The 18055-nt window shown below is 39.8% G+C and overlaps 1 protein-coding gene across 6 annotated transcripts in view; it reads left to right on the top strand.

Annotated features, from left to right (window-relative positions):
• SH2D4B (SH2 domain containing 4B) overlaps positions 1–18055 on the top strand; it is a 277198-nt gene that overhangs the window by 173786 nt on the left and 85357 nt on the right. For 5 of the 6 annotated variants that reach the window (XM_088463103.1, XM_088463102.1, XM_088463106.1 and 2 more), the window contains 2 exons: positions 3337–3541; positions 6648–6775. In XM_088463103.1, coding sequence (XP_088319229.1) covers positions 3337–3541; positions 6648–6775 — 333 coding nt within the window. Of the gene's footprint in view, positions 1–3336; positions 3542–6647; positions 6776–8957; positions 9312–18055 lie in introns of those variants that run through there. The other variant, XM_088463105.1, reaches the window with a different exon arrangement.

Genomic DNA, 18055 nt, shown 5'->3' with positions numbered 1-18055 from the left:
TAACTTCAAGGCTACTTGAAAACAAATCTTTTACTTTAATTCTTTCTACAAAATACCCTGTAATTAGCACCATGCTGGGTGTGCAGTTGTCTTTCCAAGCATTGTCATAGCCCAGAGCATCCAAACCAGACCCAACTCTAACATTGAAATTAAACCGTAAATTACCTATCTCTGGAGAAGCCATTTGCTAATTGGTGTTCAAAGTTTTATTTGGTCAGTCTTCAATAATATAAACAGCGCTGCAGCAACAATTATAGCATTCGGTCCTTCAAAAATAAAACAAAATGAAAAATAGACACATTTTGGGGGGTTTTGTTCTCCCTTTGAGAAATTATTGCTAACATTTATACATTATATCCAGGGATACATTGCTGTGTGGAGTGCTCTGTTTAAACAAATGAGTTTACACCTACCCAACATGGCATTACCACTGATCATAGTCATGATGCATTTATTATGCAAATTATAGGGACCTAGAACACTATATCAACACAACATGACATGTGTTGACATCCTTGATTACACTTCCCAGATAAGCTCGGGCTTCATGAGGGGCCCAAGTACTTCCTGGCATTTAACAAACATACAGGGGGAAATGTAATAGAGTCTGAGCTTGAAAAAGGTGCGAGTTTGCAGCAAAAAACATGCACGTTTTATTTCTCTGGATGTAATAGAGTGCGAGAAGGTGTAAATTTGCATGAAACATACATCAAGCGTTTTCTACCCGGACAAGGTCATATCCAGATATTTTCCTATTTCAATCATACAACTCGCACAAAACTTGTAAAAAAAATAGCAAAATACTAGACCTGTTTCAGCACTGCCCTGGGGTACCCTGGAGAGGGGGGGAGAGACCTTTTTTGGGGGGTCCCCACCACCCCTAGGATTTATGGCCTGGGCTGACTAGTGTGGGATGCTGAATACACTTGCTGTGGAACCCTGTGAAGCATGTCCCCAGCTGCGGTATTAAACCCCAGCTAGTTAGTGCTCGTTGCTGGTTGTGAATAATACAGGGATCCTTACTCATTTTGTCGCCTGCATTTCTACAACAAGGACCGGCTCACAGAGACTGTTGCTAGTAGATGAAAATACTGGGGAACCCTATGTCTTTTTTTCACCCATGTTTTCACAACCAGGATTGGCTCACACAGCTCGGTGCTGGTTGTGCTTTTTTGGGGGGGACACGTCATTTAAACACTTTAATTCCATTTTTACTCACAGAAGCCTTCACAGATCTCACTGATCTGTGCAGGCTTCTTAATGAAACTTGCAAGTTGTGAGTTTTCACACAAAAAAACTTGCATGGACTCGCATATTTGACATACTCGCTCCCTCTGACCTAAGTACAGACTCACGTCAAACTAGCTGCGAACTGATGTGAGTCCATAGTCGTACATAAATTCGGACTCTATTCAATTTCCACAGTGTTTTTTGTGAAGATCAGACTTTGTCACGTGTGTCAGTTGTGTTAAAATAAGGTACGTACTATGGCATCTGCATCTTTTATGTCATGATACTCTCACTAATATGAACAGGGTTTATAAAGGCATCTACAATTCCCATACCAATTACCCACATATATAATTGTTACTGTAGTTTATAAGGTTTTTTAATTTAACTGCAGGATTGATCTACCCCATTGCCATTACCCTAGCTCCCCTATTGCTTCTGAACAGATGAGAAGATACAGGCTGTTGCCCGCCATGTCAGCAGTTGGTGCTCACTGAGCGGGCACTGCAATGAATATAAAGGTAGTGAATGACTGACTGTATGTCACAAATTCCATGTTTTAGGCATACACAAACCCTGGTGCCTTAGGCACCCGGTGGGTTAGGCACAGCTAAGCCTACTGGTAATACCAACCATGACTACATTAGACTATCTGGTTTCTTAATTTTTGGTTAATAGAACAGTAGTTTATTAATATCTGTGAGATGGTTTACTAAAAAATTATTTCAAACATTCTTTGGAAAAATTATTGCCCCCATGTTTGCGTAATTTATTAATATTGTTATCAAAACTATTAACAGATGACTGGCAATTCCCCATTGAAGCCATGCTGGGATGGCACTTAATGTAGATTGATTGCTATGCTGACATGACTTTGTCCCTTTGAAATTTTCTTTATTACTTATTGCAGTAACAGATAACATGCACAGCCATCGGGCTGTTGGAACATGATCCAAAGTTCACTCTCTGCTGATATTCTAGCCCCGAAGATTGCATTTAATTATTGTGGCCTAACCTGGTAAATTCGTATGGACCACAGTCCACGTGGAAAAAATTGGGATTGCGGTTTGCAAGATTATAGTATTTGCCAAATGCAGGAAATATAGTTTAGGTTTTCTTATAGGTATGATTCTTAAGTCATTAAGAAATAATAAATATAGGCACTTTTAGCTATGGAACCATTTTAGAGTATGGATGATATTACACTTTATAGTCTTCATTCTATCACCCTGCACCTGTCACATCCTATGCAGTCCTCTATCCTGCCTGGGGTGTCACTCTCTGCTCCGGTACTTCTAGCACATGCAGCTGATTCAACAAACTGCCGAAATACAGTAGTTTGTGTGCTAGAATCACCAGAGCGGTGACACCTGAGGCAGGAGAGAGGAACTGCACAGGTTTTAACAGGTGCAGGGTGCTAGAATAAACACTACATTATATGGACAGTAATATTATGAAATATTTAAGAATATATGTTTGGAATCAGAGACCTAACTTTAATAGAATATGTGCAATGGGGTGCTATGGGGCCTAGACGCTTAGGGGGCCTAGAGACTTTGCACTTTTACCATTTAAACATTATGCCCAGCATTGAGGGTAGGTGGCACAGAAACAATGCTGTGTCCCTGCCAACCAATGTAAGACCTCTGCATATGTTGCAACCACCCTTTTTGAATATAGGCATGCTGCTAATCAGGATAGAACATTGTATACTGGGTCACTACTGTGGAGCTTATTATAAACGGGGGCTGGTGGGCATACTACAGTACACAAATATGACATTACTATGGTGTGTCTCTCTAGAAGCATTGGGGGCCCTTTGAAAATGTTGCTATGGGACCCAAAAATGTCTAGTTAAGTCCCTGTTTAGACTAGATATATTTTGTTCCATAATAGATACATTTTGTCCATAATGCATACCAACAACATGCTTTCATAAACACATACATATTGATAACATAGGATGTAGTGATACATATTTCATTGCTGATAGCAGACTGACTATGCTTGCTCAACCAATCAATTTGTTTATACTCATCGTTATAGTATTACATTAGTTTGAAAGAATTGGTCTTAATTATTTCTTAACTTTCTATAACTTTACAGTGCGGAAGTCGAAGGCAGCAGATGAAGAACGCAAGCACAAAGCTCGCAGAGCGCGGGCTGAATATCATCGTCAGTCTCTACGGGCTATCCAGAAAGGAAAGGTGGCTGGGCTGAGTAACCTATTCCAAAACACCAGCATAAGCAATGGGCAAGAATCTAGTCAAGAGAACAGTCTTTCTCCAGTCAAACTCCAAGTGCCAGTGGAGTAAGTTCTGTATGCAGAATTTGTTTTAATTTAACTTTAATGTATTATGTTGTACTGATTTAGAGGTGACACTTTTTTTTGCCACACCTGCATCTTTATGCTAATGCTGTGACTGATTTTGAGCTTATGTAGATGACACTTGCCGCGGCGCTAATCCATCTCGGTCGCACCATCGAAGCCCTATGGCAGGTGTAATTTCTCCTTCTGATCATAATGTCCTGTGCCAGCACTAATATATCTTTAACCACCCCCATTACCTCCCACGAACACCCATTAAAATGCACAGGTCTTGCATCCAAATTCTTCCTGCATCTCCATGCGACAACCATCAGGCAACATGCGCAGTGTGACTCGGATGCATGCACAGTACTTCCAACATCGGCCAACTGTGCGCATATCGGCATTGACAAATAGTATATAATACATTGTTGTTTTACATTATTCACGGAATAACTGACCAGCGTGGGGGAGTCAAAATCAGTAAAAATATTGTAGTGGATAGCAAAATGACTGTATATTGTGAAAACATTGTGGAACCTAAAATATATAAATATATGCATTGTATCTTGCAATGTTATTGATTGACATCAGGGGCAGAAATACTGGATACAATGGAGGTGGTCACACACTGGCCTCCTCCATTGCTACAGGTCTGCTTCATGTGCACCAAAGCAGGAAGAGGTAGGGATCCAAGGGGGCATATACCGCAGTTATCCCTCTCATAGGGCCCCACCGGTCTCTAGGAATGATCTCCAGTAAGGAAATTACACCAATGTACATAAAAGGGTCAGGGCAGAGGCTGGAGTGTATGGTCCCTCCCTCCTTTGATGATTCTTCCCCCTAACACATTCTGGACCGGCTTCCTCTGCTGTTGCTGTGGGAGCAGCAAATAGCAACACACTGATCACCAACAGGTAGTGTTTGTGTGCTGGGGTATTGGTCATTACTTGAGGAAGGAATGTGTTTCTGTGTGCTACTGCTGGGATGTTGGCAGTGAATGCAGAAGGGGAGAGTATGTGTGTGGGTGCTGCTAAGGTGTTAGTAGTGAATGCGTAGAGTGGGGAGAGTGTATGTCTGGGTGCTGCTAAGGTGTTGGGGGTGAATTCAGGGGGGTGTGAAAGTGTGTCTGGGTGTGGCTTTAGTGTTGGCAGTGAATGCATGGAGGAGAGTGTTTCTGGGTGCTGCTAAGGTGTTAGTATTGATTGAATACAATGGGGTGGGGAGAGTGTGTCTGGGTGCTGCTGTAGTTTTGACAGTGAATACAGGAGGGGATAGTGGGTGTATAGGTGCTGCTGGGGTACTGGTAGTGAATGTGGTTTAGGGGGAATGTGTGTGAGTGCTGCTGGGACTGAGGTATAAGCGGTGAATGTGAGTTGAGGGGAGGGGGCTCCAACAAGTATCTTACCTACAGACTCCTGTTATGATCTTAAGCCCCTGTTTAACATAATATTAATTCCAAATGATTTGAAGTTTATTTGATCTTCATGATGAAGCTGTTATTTGGAAACATACTATCTGTGGAACCTCTCACAGACTGTTGTATTTATTTTAAAATCAATTGAAACACTTTCATTCACCCAGGTGGATTCCAATCAATATATTTAATGACCAATGGAGACAAATGATGGCAATAGGGCTAATTAAAATGTAATTTAGCACATGTGGCTAATGTTTACATACTGGAATCAATTATTTTCTGATTTTATTTGTACTTAAAAAGCTTTGAATTTTAGCCTTTTAATGTGACATTGCATATTGCTGTGCTGATCAGAATTACAGCATTAATCCATAAAGAAAAGAAAATTGTAAAAACATATTCACCCCTTTTGGAGTTTTTACCGTTATGGTATAAAATATAATCTCCTCTATTGGCTTCCAAAAGTGCCAATGTTTCTACATTTTTGAATAGTATTCACCCTGCAGATTTTTATTTATTGTATAGATTAAGAGTAATTTTATGTAATTTTATATCCCAACATTTGCCAAAGTGAATACATTTGTGAACACAAGAGAAATCATGTTGGCATATACAGTATAACATGTCTTAATGCTCCTTCTGTCCCCAGTTGAAATGCTGAAAGGTATTGTAAGCCCACAATGTTTCTGTTATTGAAGATTAGCTGAGAACAAAGCTCCTCACTAAAGAAATAAAAATCCTTTTGCAAGTTGTTATAAGCACAAATAGATGTCAAATAAAGCAAGATATAATGCTTTGTACCTGTCAATGTTATAAATGCACATGCCATGTTGGTCTCCGAGTTTTCCTTTGTATTATAATTTGATGAAATTGTTTGTTTGTTCTCTCTGAGATTGTCTGTTATACTATCGTGTCTTTTTGTGACACATAATGCAAGTTCTACGTCCACTGTATTGATCATGATGTATTATGTACAGTATATATATGTAGTTAGTTAAATATTTGGTGCCAACCATGGCATTGAATCATCAAGCAAGTTGTGTACTCCATGCAGAACCTGATTGGATGATCAGAACTTCTGTTCATTTAGGTGCTATAATCACTAACTCCTGTGAATGGTTCCATTGCTCTGAAAGCTGCATTCTTTTTCTTTTACCAAACAGCATAGTGGGTGTTAAGGGGGAGTACCTCATTTAATTAGTATGCTTGTGAGTAGAATTTTTGTGGGTCTTTCCCCTTTAAGGATTAGCTCTATTTGAATTTGGTAGAAATAAAGGAACATGATAGTGCAAATGAGATTATTCCTGTCAAATATATATAATTATTGAAAACAGTCAGTTCACAGAGTTAACAAGTTAGGAGCAAATTTAAGGTCCCCAATGGTTCAGAGATTAAAGTTAATGTTTTAATGTGTGTTTCACTCTGCATGTTCCATTATACTTTACATCTAAAATTTCCCCTCAGATAGTCTGTGATTGACACTGTTAAATCATGTATAGAAAAACAGTCTGTGCCATTTCACAGGAGCATCACTTCATCATCTAAGATTAAATAAGTTCTCACTTGAGTGGTCAGATGTGTGGCTGAAACTGAAGCCTTTGTTGTGAAGAACAAGATATTGTTACGTTTGTTATTATAGAATTGTCAAAAATAAAATTACATAGATTTATTCATTATTCGCTTCCTTAGAAACGTTTGGGAACGACCAGCCCGACCAATATCAAGAGATGTTATTATCCGTTGGTTTAAAGAAGAGCAGATCCCTCAGCGTGCTGGCATGAAAAAAAATAGCAAACAGATTGCTACATGGTTCCACGGTAATATTCTTCTACATGGTTTCTAAAATTGTGGCCCTTGCCTGTGAAATGTTGGCTGCCTCTGCCTCGGTGTCTTGTTCCAACAGTGCAAGGCAAATAGACAATATCCCAAACAGAAAAAATAGTATCAGTCATAAAGTCATTTAATACTTAGGGGTATATTTACTAAAATGTGGGTTTTTACAAGTGGAGATGTTGCCCATAGCAACCAATCAGCTTCTATTTTAACATTTATCTAGCACCTCTAGAAGATAAAAGAAGTAATGTGATTGGTTGCTATGGGCAACACTTCCATTTCTAAAAACCCGCACTATGGTAAATATACCTCTAAGGGGTCTATTTACTAAGCTTTGTTAGGAGGTAAGGTACCAGTCAATCAGCTCCTGTCATTTTTCAAACACAGCCTGTGACATGGCAGTTAGGAGCTGATTGGCTGGTACCTTACCTCCGTTTGCTTTATCTCCTAACAAAGCTTAGTTAATAGACCCTTTAGAGAGAAACATTCTGCTGTCCTCTGAGTAGAAACAGGTTTAGAGGAGGATTTCTGCATTCACAAACAATGCAACCATCTTAGTATAGAAATAAGCACTTGTTACTTTCCGTAAAGAGGCTGATTCTGAGTGGAAAAGATGTTCCAACTTTGTTAGCGTCTTTTACTTTAATGGAGTAGGCGACTTTATGCTAAGGCTAATATCAGCCCTCCCTCTGGTATACAGGAGTTGTTCTGAATGTGGAAGGGCTCGGATGCACACTTTCAGCGGCTACAGCCACAACCATTAAAAGCATGTTCGGGAGGTGCTTCTCATGCTTGGTGCAGAATCTCAGTCAGACTATAGCCTACAAGGCAAGTGATTAAGTCCAAAACCACTCCTACATCACTCCTATAACACGCCCATAAGCAGAGGCACTGAGAGAGCTTATTAAGTAACCCCCCCCCCCCCGTAACAGGTAGCGGCACAGTGGGCAAAAAGAGAGACCACTGCAACCAGCAGCAACAGCCCTCTCCCCAGCTCAGCACATGCTGCTGTGTGCTGGGCGGCGGAGGATCCAGAAAGGCTGATGCCACTGAGCAACAGCAGCAGTCAATCCACTCTCATGTGTGAGGTGGAGCAATTATTGCCCCTTTCCTGTAACTGCCATTGGCTGAGCATCCCCCGGCGGCAGCGTGCAGCGCCATACATATTTTTTGGTAGGGGATGTGGGCATGCCTCCCCAATTTGGCCCCACCCTCCAGTACAAAGTCCCATCACCACTCTTGATGGCACTACCCGAAGACTAAATATTTGTGTGCATCTGCATAGACACCTCCCTGTCCACGCAGCTCAAACGATCCTGCAATTATGTGCCCAAAAGCCGTGGGACGCAAGCACTGTGCAACTTTTTAGTTGCATGAGCAGTCACAAAATAGCCAACCTATGTGAACAATGGCATTGTACCCATCTCAAAATCAGCCCCAAAGTGGGATAACTGATACAGAAATAGAAGTGTCTAAATGTATCCAATCTTTACGTTTTGACAATTTGATTGCTCTGGACACCGATAATATTTTGGGAAGTTTGTTAACTTCTAAACAGGTTCAATGTGAGAACTAAAATTACTTTTTATGAAGCAGATTTGATGTCATGTAACAGATTTATGATCAGGGAAATCTAAACTTAATAGATCTTGTTACCAGGCAGTAAAATGTACAAAAGCTGCTATGGTAAGAGACACCATGGGGGTACCAAAGTAATGATTTTCAGTGATTTTTGCAGGTACTGTAGATTTAAAGCAGCAATTTTTCTAAAGGCAAAACCTAGAATTGCTCTCTCCTTCCTGCTAGTTTGTGGCACTGCTCAGCCTCATCGTGTAACATGCAGCAGTATATGCTAATACAGGTCATGAGAAAAACGTGATGAGTAAAGATATGACTGCTTGTTTCCATTATATTCCTAAACTTTGCCCTTTAATTACAGTATATGAAGAAAGCAGTGGTGTTTAGTTATATTACTGTATTTTCCCCGCTGTCTCATAATTTCAATGACCTTGTCGATAGTTGTGTCAGTGTTAACTTTCTTTATGCAGAAAACATATTTGAGGAAAATTAGCGAATAAGTATTGGCACATAAATATTATGGTGTGTACGCAGGTCCAAACCCAGAAAGATATCATTAGCTATCACTTTATTTTTTACTCATCACAGGAGCGGACTGTTATCGGATTGGCGTTTGTAAACCATTGGGCATAGACGATTCGCAGTTGACTACTTTCATTACACACCACCGGATAAACTGATGTTTAGCAAATTTAGAGCATAGACTGTTTGGATTGAATAAAAACAAACATACTGTACTATATATAACTGACAATAGTGAGACAACATATTAATAGCTATAAACTGCTAATTTATTCAATAGTCAGTCACATGAAGGTCTGTGGGGAAAATGGACATCACATTGAAATGTTTACATACCTACTGATTAACAATATTTTACTTAAAATGTAATTTTAAGAGATGCTTCTTTGTAATTGGTGAGAGATTGCCCAGAGAAACCAAATAAAGGGGTGCTTTGTGATAACGTTTTCTTTTTGTTTTTAAAATAATGCATATAATCAGTGCTTAAAGTGGTCCTAGAGAGGTAGTGGAACTCACCCCCCCCCCCCTTTTGGCATTTTTTAAAGAAAAGGGACAGGGTGCGCCAGAGAAGGGACGTGGTCTTAAAAAGGGCTGTGGTCACACAATAGTATTCCCGGTCAAATTACGCCACACAGTGGCACAATCTTGATTCATCCCTGATTCACATGACACCACGTAGTATTTTTCACAATGCCCACATTTGTGCCCCTTATACACAGTGCCCACAGTAGCAGTACCCCTTATACAATGCCCACAGCAGTAGTGCCCCTTATGCAGCGCCCACAGTAGTGGTAGTGCCCCTTATGCAGTGTCCACAGTGGTAATGCTCCTTATGCAGTGCACCCAGTAGTGATAGTGCCCCTTATGCAGTGCCCACAGTAGTACCAACCAACCAGTTCCTGTCATTTTTCAAACACAGGTGGCGTGGCAGTTAGGAGCTGATTGCCTTGTACTTTATCTCTGTTCACTTTATCTCCATCCAAGGCTTAGTAAATAGACCCCTTGGTTTTTTATCAGTCTTCTTGCAGTTTTTCCAGCTTTTGGAAGCCTGGTCCGCAATGTTGAAGATTCAATCACTACACAACCAGCTGCTGTTTTATTTGAGCAAATAAGACTTTTTTTGATCAATAGTTTGTCAGTTTAGGGCTGTTTCTATGTTTCCATCTGCATTTTGCCTTCCGTAGCAGCGTCACAGATCCAATTTTCACTGTAATGTTTAAGCAGTATTTAACCACTAGATTTAGTGACTGCAACAGAGTGCGCTTTTGAACTGACCTCCCCATTCAAAAACAGAAAAACTTGCATTGTTTTAATTGCTTTGCACAAATAGAAAATGGTATAACTCTGCTGTTGTGTAGTGTCGTGGTTATAGTTGTCCACAGGTAATTACTGCAAATTCATCATTGTTCATTTTAAAGTGGAAGGCATGTTCCAAGTTATGATGTCAGCAGCTAGTGAAACCTAGTTACCAGAGCAAACGCAGGTTATTTTCTATATATAAATTATTATTGTTCATTTGAATATGTTGCAGTGCTCATGAATCTTCTCTGGCATTTCTAGGATGGCTTTATGAAAGGATATAAAACATGCTGTCTCTTTTTTAGGGGTTTGAGTACGGTTTAGTTTTTTTTAATGATTTTATAATTCTTGAAAACTATTGGCTAGTTCAGAGGTTCCTAAGCTTGGTCCTCAAAGCACCCTAACAGTCCAAGTTTTAAGGATATCCATAGTTGAGCACCAGGGCCATAGAAAGTGGTGACGGGCCCAGGTACTGTAGAAGGTGTGGCATCACCATGTAGACATGGCCATGCCTCCTTAAAAAAACCCATGAAAAATCAATATGCGCTTCACTGCACAAGGGGAGCTGTGCATCCCTCAGTCAGGGGCTTAAACAGGGGGGCTGGGGGGCAATCTATGCAATGGCTATCCCCCCACACATCATGCATGCAAAGCAGACTGCTGTTGCTCAGCGGAAGAAGCCACCCTGGACCCAAGGCAGCCCAGCACACAGCCGTGTGTGCTGTGCTGGGGAGAGAAGTTGGTGTCATTGCCAATGGCAGGTAAGGGAGGGGATAGTAGACCCAGGCCCCTGCCGGGCCTATCCAATAATACTGGGTAGTTAGTACCACTCTCGCGCTGCTGTTTTACTAATTGTCACTTGTTGTAAAGCATGGATAGCTTTAAAACATGGACTGTTAGGATACCTTAAGGACTAATTTTTGAAAACACTGGGCTAGTTTATCAGCCAACCATTCAGGTTACGTTGCATAGTTGCAATCTGTATAAGCAATATTTAACAAATTCATGTGATTATTGTTATCCTTTTTTAGTAAATGCAGATTGATTATGTACAGTACAGTGATTAATTACTACTGTTCTCCATGAAATTACTGTGTTACCTACTATGGGTTATTTCAGACAATTATAGAACTTGAACTGTGTGCACCTGTGAATTTTGACACTAGCAAACCTGTACACTTGTGTGTGAAGAAAGTTGTTTTTTTATTCAACTTAATTTTTTTGTCAAATACAGTATATCTATTCAATCAACACTTTATCAATAATCATGTATGACTAGTACCGTGTTTGACATCCTAGCCACCCCTACCAGTTAATACTTTATATCCTGCTGCTATTACATGTCACTATACACGATGTCAAGGGCAGGTCAGTTTCCCAGTACAGGATGTAGGAAACATGGTGAGGTGTGAGAAGCCAGTCCTACAGAGGCCAATTACAGCATCCCCAAGATGACACTAAGTTCCTTTGTGAACTAACAGGGAAACATCATCAGGGTGTTGTTGTCATGTATACTCTGCACCTGAAATAAAGTGCTGTCCTAAAGCGGTATCCTCTAAGTAACAGATTTCACAGCACAACAGTCCACAAAATATACAGCACAGTATATATCCCACTGGCAGAAAAAGATACAAAACATAAACAAACTGCTCATCAGATAATGTACTTGCTGACTCAACATTTTGTCTTTGCTGGATTTACAAACTTTTTTTTAATTGTAAAATCCTAAATATATTAGTTACCTTCATCAGCTTACCCTTTTCAAATAAGTTTACACTTTTCCCTTGTCACACTTTCCCCTAGTCTTGGAAGCCCAAGCATTAGTTATATGGACTTATGTAGATCCTACCATAAAACTTTCACGTGTGTCTACTTTGAAGTCTTTTGTTAGAAGACTTCTCAACCTGCAGTTAACCTACCTACAGACTGCACAAGATTACATTAAGCAGACACTGTACAATTATCTGGCCAAACTGCTGATAATCAGCTTATCGAGATAATTTAAAAGTGTATTGCTGCGACTGAGCAGTAAATATCGGTCTGTCGGACATACAAAATAGCCCAGGATGTCAGGAGGACCCAATAATTGGTGCTTTGATTTCAACAGGCTGAAAGCATCCAATATAGTTGCCATAATCTGACAGCGAATGCAATGATATTGTATGTCGTCAGCATATCAGATAATTGGTCTGTCGTTCTGACAGATAATTTAATCTGATGGTGTATGCCTAGTATTAGTCTATTTTTCACCAAATAATTTATTAAAAATAAAAATTAATGTTTTATAACATTGTATTTAAGACCTGAGAGGGTGAATGATTTAATTTAGCAAATACTCTATCAAGGATGCTTGAAATAAATGTAGTCACATTAGGTGTACAGTAGATTGTATAAGTGTCATTAGGTGGTATAGCATAAAGTAAAAATAAAAAAGACGTATTAACTACAACTCTTGGTGCTAAGATACCAAGTTGTTTTTACTCCTTGTTTGGCCGTGTGATATCAGAGAAAAACTCAGTAATGGATATGGAATCACACACAAAAAATTGTGCTGTGATATTCAGTTTATGTATAGTAAATTTGTTGTTGTTTTAATCCACTTCTTACAGTACAATGACTGATCTGTGCCAGATTGACACAGAAGGGCTGATTGTGAGTCAGGAAGATCACTCTGCATGGAGGTAAATGCAGAGTTTTTGCTCAGAGCGAACTCACAGGTGCAAATTTGCTCATCTTGCATATGTCCTTCAGACAGAATTTAGGCAGACCCAGTGGCATATTTTACCTAGGATCTGTGGGACTGCAGCCCCCCTAGTAAAATCTACCACCCGCAGGGACTGCCTAGTAGTGGCAGTGACTTCTCATTGAGAGAACTCCCTGCTGATCACAGCCAGACAGGCAGTCTTAGGGAGAGGTGTTTTCTCCCCCTGGGACTGCCAGTCCAGACATGGGAAGTCACTCCCCTGCTATTACGATAGCCCTATCTGGGTTGTAGGGGCCCCCTTATTAGGCTCCACCCCTTGTGGCCACTGGACTTAAGCCCCGCCTCCCGGTGATATCAGCTGTCAAGGATGGCAGGGAGGAGAGGGCTGACTTGATTGCAGCCTATGATGTGCAGACCCCCCGGCAAGACAAGTAATGAGCCGCCGCTGACCAGACCGGTCTTTCTGTGACATTGGGTGTTTTTCTCCAACTAGGTTTAGCAATGGTTGCACGGAATCCTCCTTACTTGTTGGAGTGTCATGGGAGAGTTGTGGGCATGTAGCTAAAACGCTGTGCTTACGGGGAAGGGAAGCCTCTTTCTGAGGGATCTCTTGCACCTAGCATGGGGCTCATTCTAGTGCAGATGCAAGTGATGACACTTGCAGCAGCTGGTGTAAAATCAGTGGGTTTGCAGACACCCAGACCATGGCATTACCCTGAACGGATTCTTTCATTAGCTAATGGCAGTAAATCAGGCTTCCGCAAAGCCCGCAACTACAGCCACTTTGCATGCTACTCACAGTCAACCCAAGAATGTCTACAATTGCACATTACACAATTTCAATTGAAGTTAATTTATGATATTTTTTTCTTCATTGGTAATAGACTATATTTTAGTTTCATAAAAAAAAATTCTGTACTGTAACTGCAAGACCATTCAGAACCAGGATGCTCATACACATGAATAACAAGCAAAAGAAAAAACTCGCATAGAGCAATCAACGAGCTACCACAGATACTCAGATAAAGGACTTTATATTCAAAAAGAGCCAAGACATAAAGATGACATACTTAAGTCTGGTAAGTCTAGAGTCCAAGTGGATGTATAGATTGAACATTGTAGTCTTGAACCAATGAAATTCTGTGATATACCTTTTTAGTTTTGACTAAGAAATAACCTATTAGAGTATGAAAGCTTTAAGACGTTATCTGCAACTATTGCGATTCCATCATGATACTTCTGATTTAATGGAGTCTTGGCAGTGGTTGGATGGTTAGAGGGAACAGATGAGGATGCAGGGCAGCATAGTGTTTTTCAGCAGTAGGCGTGTACAAGGCGGTGTGGCCACACCCCTGTCTGAAATCACTGAGCCTCAATGTTGGGAGGTTTGCATCACTGACCTAGTAGAGCCCAGAGATTTAATGTACAGTAAATCAATTTGTTGATAAAATCTCAAGCCCAAGTAGCCTGCAACTTTTTATAGGCTAATTTTTAAGGTATACAAAACTTGTGACATCAAACCAAAAAGAAAAACCAAATTAGATTACAGAATTTAAGTAACACAGACCCAAGTACTCAGCCATTACTTACTATATATATATATATATATATATATATATAATATGGGAGAGAGAGAGAATATAAAGAAGAAAAGGGGGCGCTCTGTCGTGCATGAATCAGTTTAATTGACACCTAGAGTAAAAGCATACATCTCCAGGTACCGAGATAAGTGTACTTGTACCGGATTATAAAGCTCTGTGGGCTGGATACCACATGATATACTACACCACACCGGTGCTATCTCCGTCTCACCGCTGGTCTCCAAGGTCTCCACACCGCACTGTAAGCCCACTCACAAGCCGCGGTCGGGTGAACCCACCAGAGCTCCACGCCGACAAGGAGGACGCCGGGGGTGTGTGAACAATGCATCAGTCAGGGTGGGGCTGTTTCATCTTCAGCATCCTGATAGATGGCAGCAGATTTTTATCAAGAATGTCTCGGTACATTTATCCATTCATCCTTACTTCAATTACATGAAGTATGCCAGGACCGTATGTTGAAAGACAGCCCCACACCATGATGTTCCCACCTCCAAACTTCACTGTTGATATGGTGTTTTTGGGGTGATGTGCAGTGCCATTTCTCCTCCAAACATGGTGTGTATTATGGCATCCAAAGAGTTTAATTTTGGTCTCATCTGAAAAGACCATATTCTCCCAGTATTTCACAGGCTTGTTCAAATGTTGTGCAGCAAACTTTAAACGAGCTTCAACATTGTTTTTCTCCAGCAATGGAGTATTGAGTGGTGAGCATGCATACAGGCCATGGCGGTTGAGTGCATTACTTAATATTTAATTTTAAACAATTGTACCTACTAATTCCAGGTCTTTCTGAAGCTCTCCACAAGTGGTATTTGGCTCTTGGTCAACTCTTCTGATTATTCTTTTCACTCCTCTGTCAGAAATCTTGCGAGGAGCGCCTGGTCGTGGCCGGTTTATGGTGAAATTTTGTTACATAGATACATAGAATTTGACAGCAGATAAGAACCACTTGGTCCATCTAGTCTGCCCTTTCTTTCCACTTCTGGATTATGGCCCCAACAGTGCTCACTGGAACATTCAGAAGTTTAGAAATCCTTCTGTAACCAATGCCATCACTATGTTTTGCAATAATATGGTTGCAAAGGTCTTGAGAGAGACACCTTTTTTATAGGCCATCAGTTGGGACTGAACAAGTTTATATTAATTTGCACTGACCAGGGGCAAGATTGCTCTCTAATTACTGATAGATTTCAGCTGGTGTCTTGGCTTTCCAATGCTTTTTGCACCTCCCTTTCTTCATGTGTTCAATACTATTTCCCTGTGTCATTTCACATTATTACACATAACTTAATTTATTGACATCTATGGTTTGATTTCTGTGTATGTGTGGATTGCACTGGTTGTTGCTGGCATTTGGGGAAAATTTCATTACAATAGCCCCACTGCGAATATAGTAACTGAGAAAAATGTTACTTATTTTACCCGCTGTGTGTGTGTGTATATATGTATATATATATATATATATATATTTCAAGAAGATAAAAATGCAAAAAGAGAGGTTTAGTACAATAATGACAAGCATCTCACATAATGCTTGGCCGTCTCAGCAAATAGAGTGCTGATTAATGCATCGATAGAATAATGGAGGTTTTAACAAACAAATCAAAATGTTATTTGCATTCATCCAAAGTGGTAGAAATAAGAAGTTGAGTAATTGTCTCTGAGTCCAATACAAACGTTTCATTTCTTTCTACAGTTTTTTTTCTTTAATCCATGTGATTTGTATATATTAAACTTTTACTGCACGTTTCACTAGAGTAAAAACCTGCCAAATATCTAACACTGCAGAATGTTGCAAACCATGAATTATGTTTCCCCTGGAAAGATGCTGCAAGAAAATGTAAACAAATTCCCAATGGCTTTGCATTCTGGCCCATAAGTATTTAATGGCTGTTTTAATAGAGAACAAGCATTGTGCTCTTTATGGGCATTTTCAATCATTCTGGTTATCTTTTTACATTATGTTGGCAGCAGCCGGAAAACAATATAAGATGTCAATTGCACTTAGAATTATGGCTCATAATACTATTAACAGTAGTGTTGCTTTGTACTTCTGTTCTATGCAATAGATTTAAAAATAAATCCTCTTTGAATGAACTTTAATATAATTGCTGGAATGGAATGTATACAATATATATAATGCCGGAAGAATGAAGTTCAGTGCTGCGATCAGAAAGGTCTGTTACTTATACCATAACTGGAAGCAAAGTTTTAGAGAATGGTGACTATACAGAAACCTTCACCTACTGTATGACTACACATATGGAAATATTGCTTATACTACTATTGATCTGGGGGGTTTTTTGTTGGTCATTGGTAACTATGTTATCATTGTGCTTTATTATTTCAAACCCTTTCACACATGAGTTAATGAGACAGGATAGCTGGGTTAGTGTGTAAAGAAAAAAAAGCCAAATGACTTGACCAAATCTTAGCATACATTAAAAGCCTGAATTTTAGATCAGGTCTTGGTCTATGAGGTATACAGTATACAGAACAAACAAAGAAAAAAATTACTAAACAACACAAAAAAAGTAAATAATTTCAATAAAAAAGAAACACTTCACCTACAGTATATGCGTGAAAAAGCCACTGTGAAGTGAGCCCGGTATAAAGGGAGGCTTCGTTATGCTGTTAAGTTACCCTTGGTAGACAGCTGTATGCAGCTGTAGGGTGTGCAGCCACATTGTCATGGGGACATTACCACGTCACTCTTGGTACCACTTCATAAAGTAGTATGGCTTTCCCTGTCATGCACTCAGAACGTAAAGGGATGAAAACTATGTCAGAGCTTAAAGAAACTTCTATATAGTATTCATTAAAATTAAAAGTTAAGGAGACAAACGCTCATTTTAAGAAGTTGCATTGATGTTTTCTGTAGGAATATAATACTGTGGAACTTAACTAAAGGTCACTTCAGTACAGCAGAAGGCCATCAGGAAGAAACAATAGATGAAATGAATACTAATCCTATCCACCTGACTACAAAGTAGCTCCAGGCATAGACCTGCACTGCAGGCCATAGTGTAAAAAGACTCAATGTTAACCTCTAGCTTCTTAAAAATAAACCTTGGAAAATAAATTCTTATGAATATACATCCATATAGCGATTACTGGGAGCATGGACTCCTGGCATTAGAGTAAGTCTTTCTATGAATACATACTTTGTTTTCAAACTTAGCTTTAAAATGAAATGTAAGGTGGGAATACCCTTCAAAATGATTTTACAATGAAATATAACATAGACATACATTTCTTTTTCTAGCTAAACCTTAGTTCATAAACTGATTCAAAAACCTTATCTAGTCCCCAGCCAAAATAAGAATAAAAGGAAGCTCCTTGCAGATTAAAGAAACAAAACTCATACTGTATTCTTCTGTTTATTTAAGTTAGGATAATTATTGTAATTACCTTATTAACCTTTATTCTGCTTTATACTGGAATAATGCAAATACGTTGTTTCTGAGCTAGAGCTAGAGATTTAGGCCAGCATACAGATGTGTCCTTACACATCTAGCCTCAGTATGTCACACGGCGCCAGATTCCTGGTGCGAGTGAGA

The sequence above is a fragment of the Taudactylus pleione genome, unplaced genomic scaffold (genome assembly GCF_031769625.1).
Source record: "Taudactylus pleione unplaced genomic scaffold, aTauple2 ptg001314l, whole genome shotgun sequence".
NCBI lineage: Eukaryota > Metazoa > Chordata > Amphibia > Anura > Myobatrachidae > Taudactylus > Taudactylus pleione.
The sequence above is the reverse complement of the archived record's forward strand: the minus strand, read 5'-3'. Positions and strand labels throughout refer to the sequence as shown.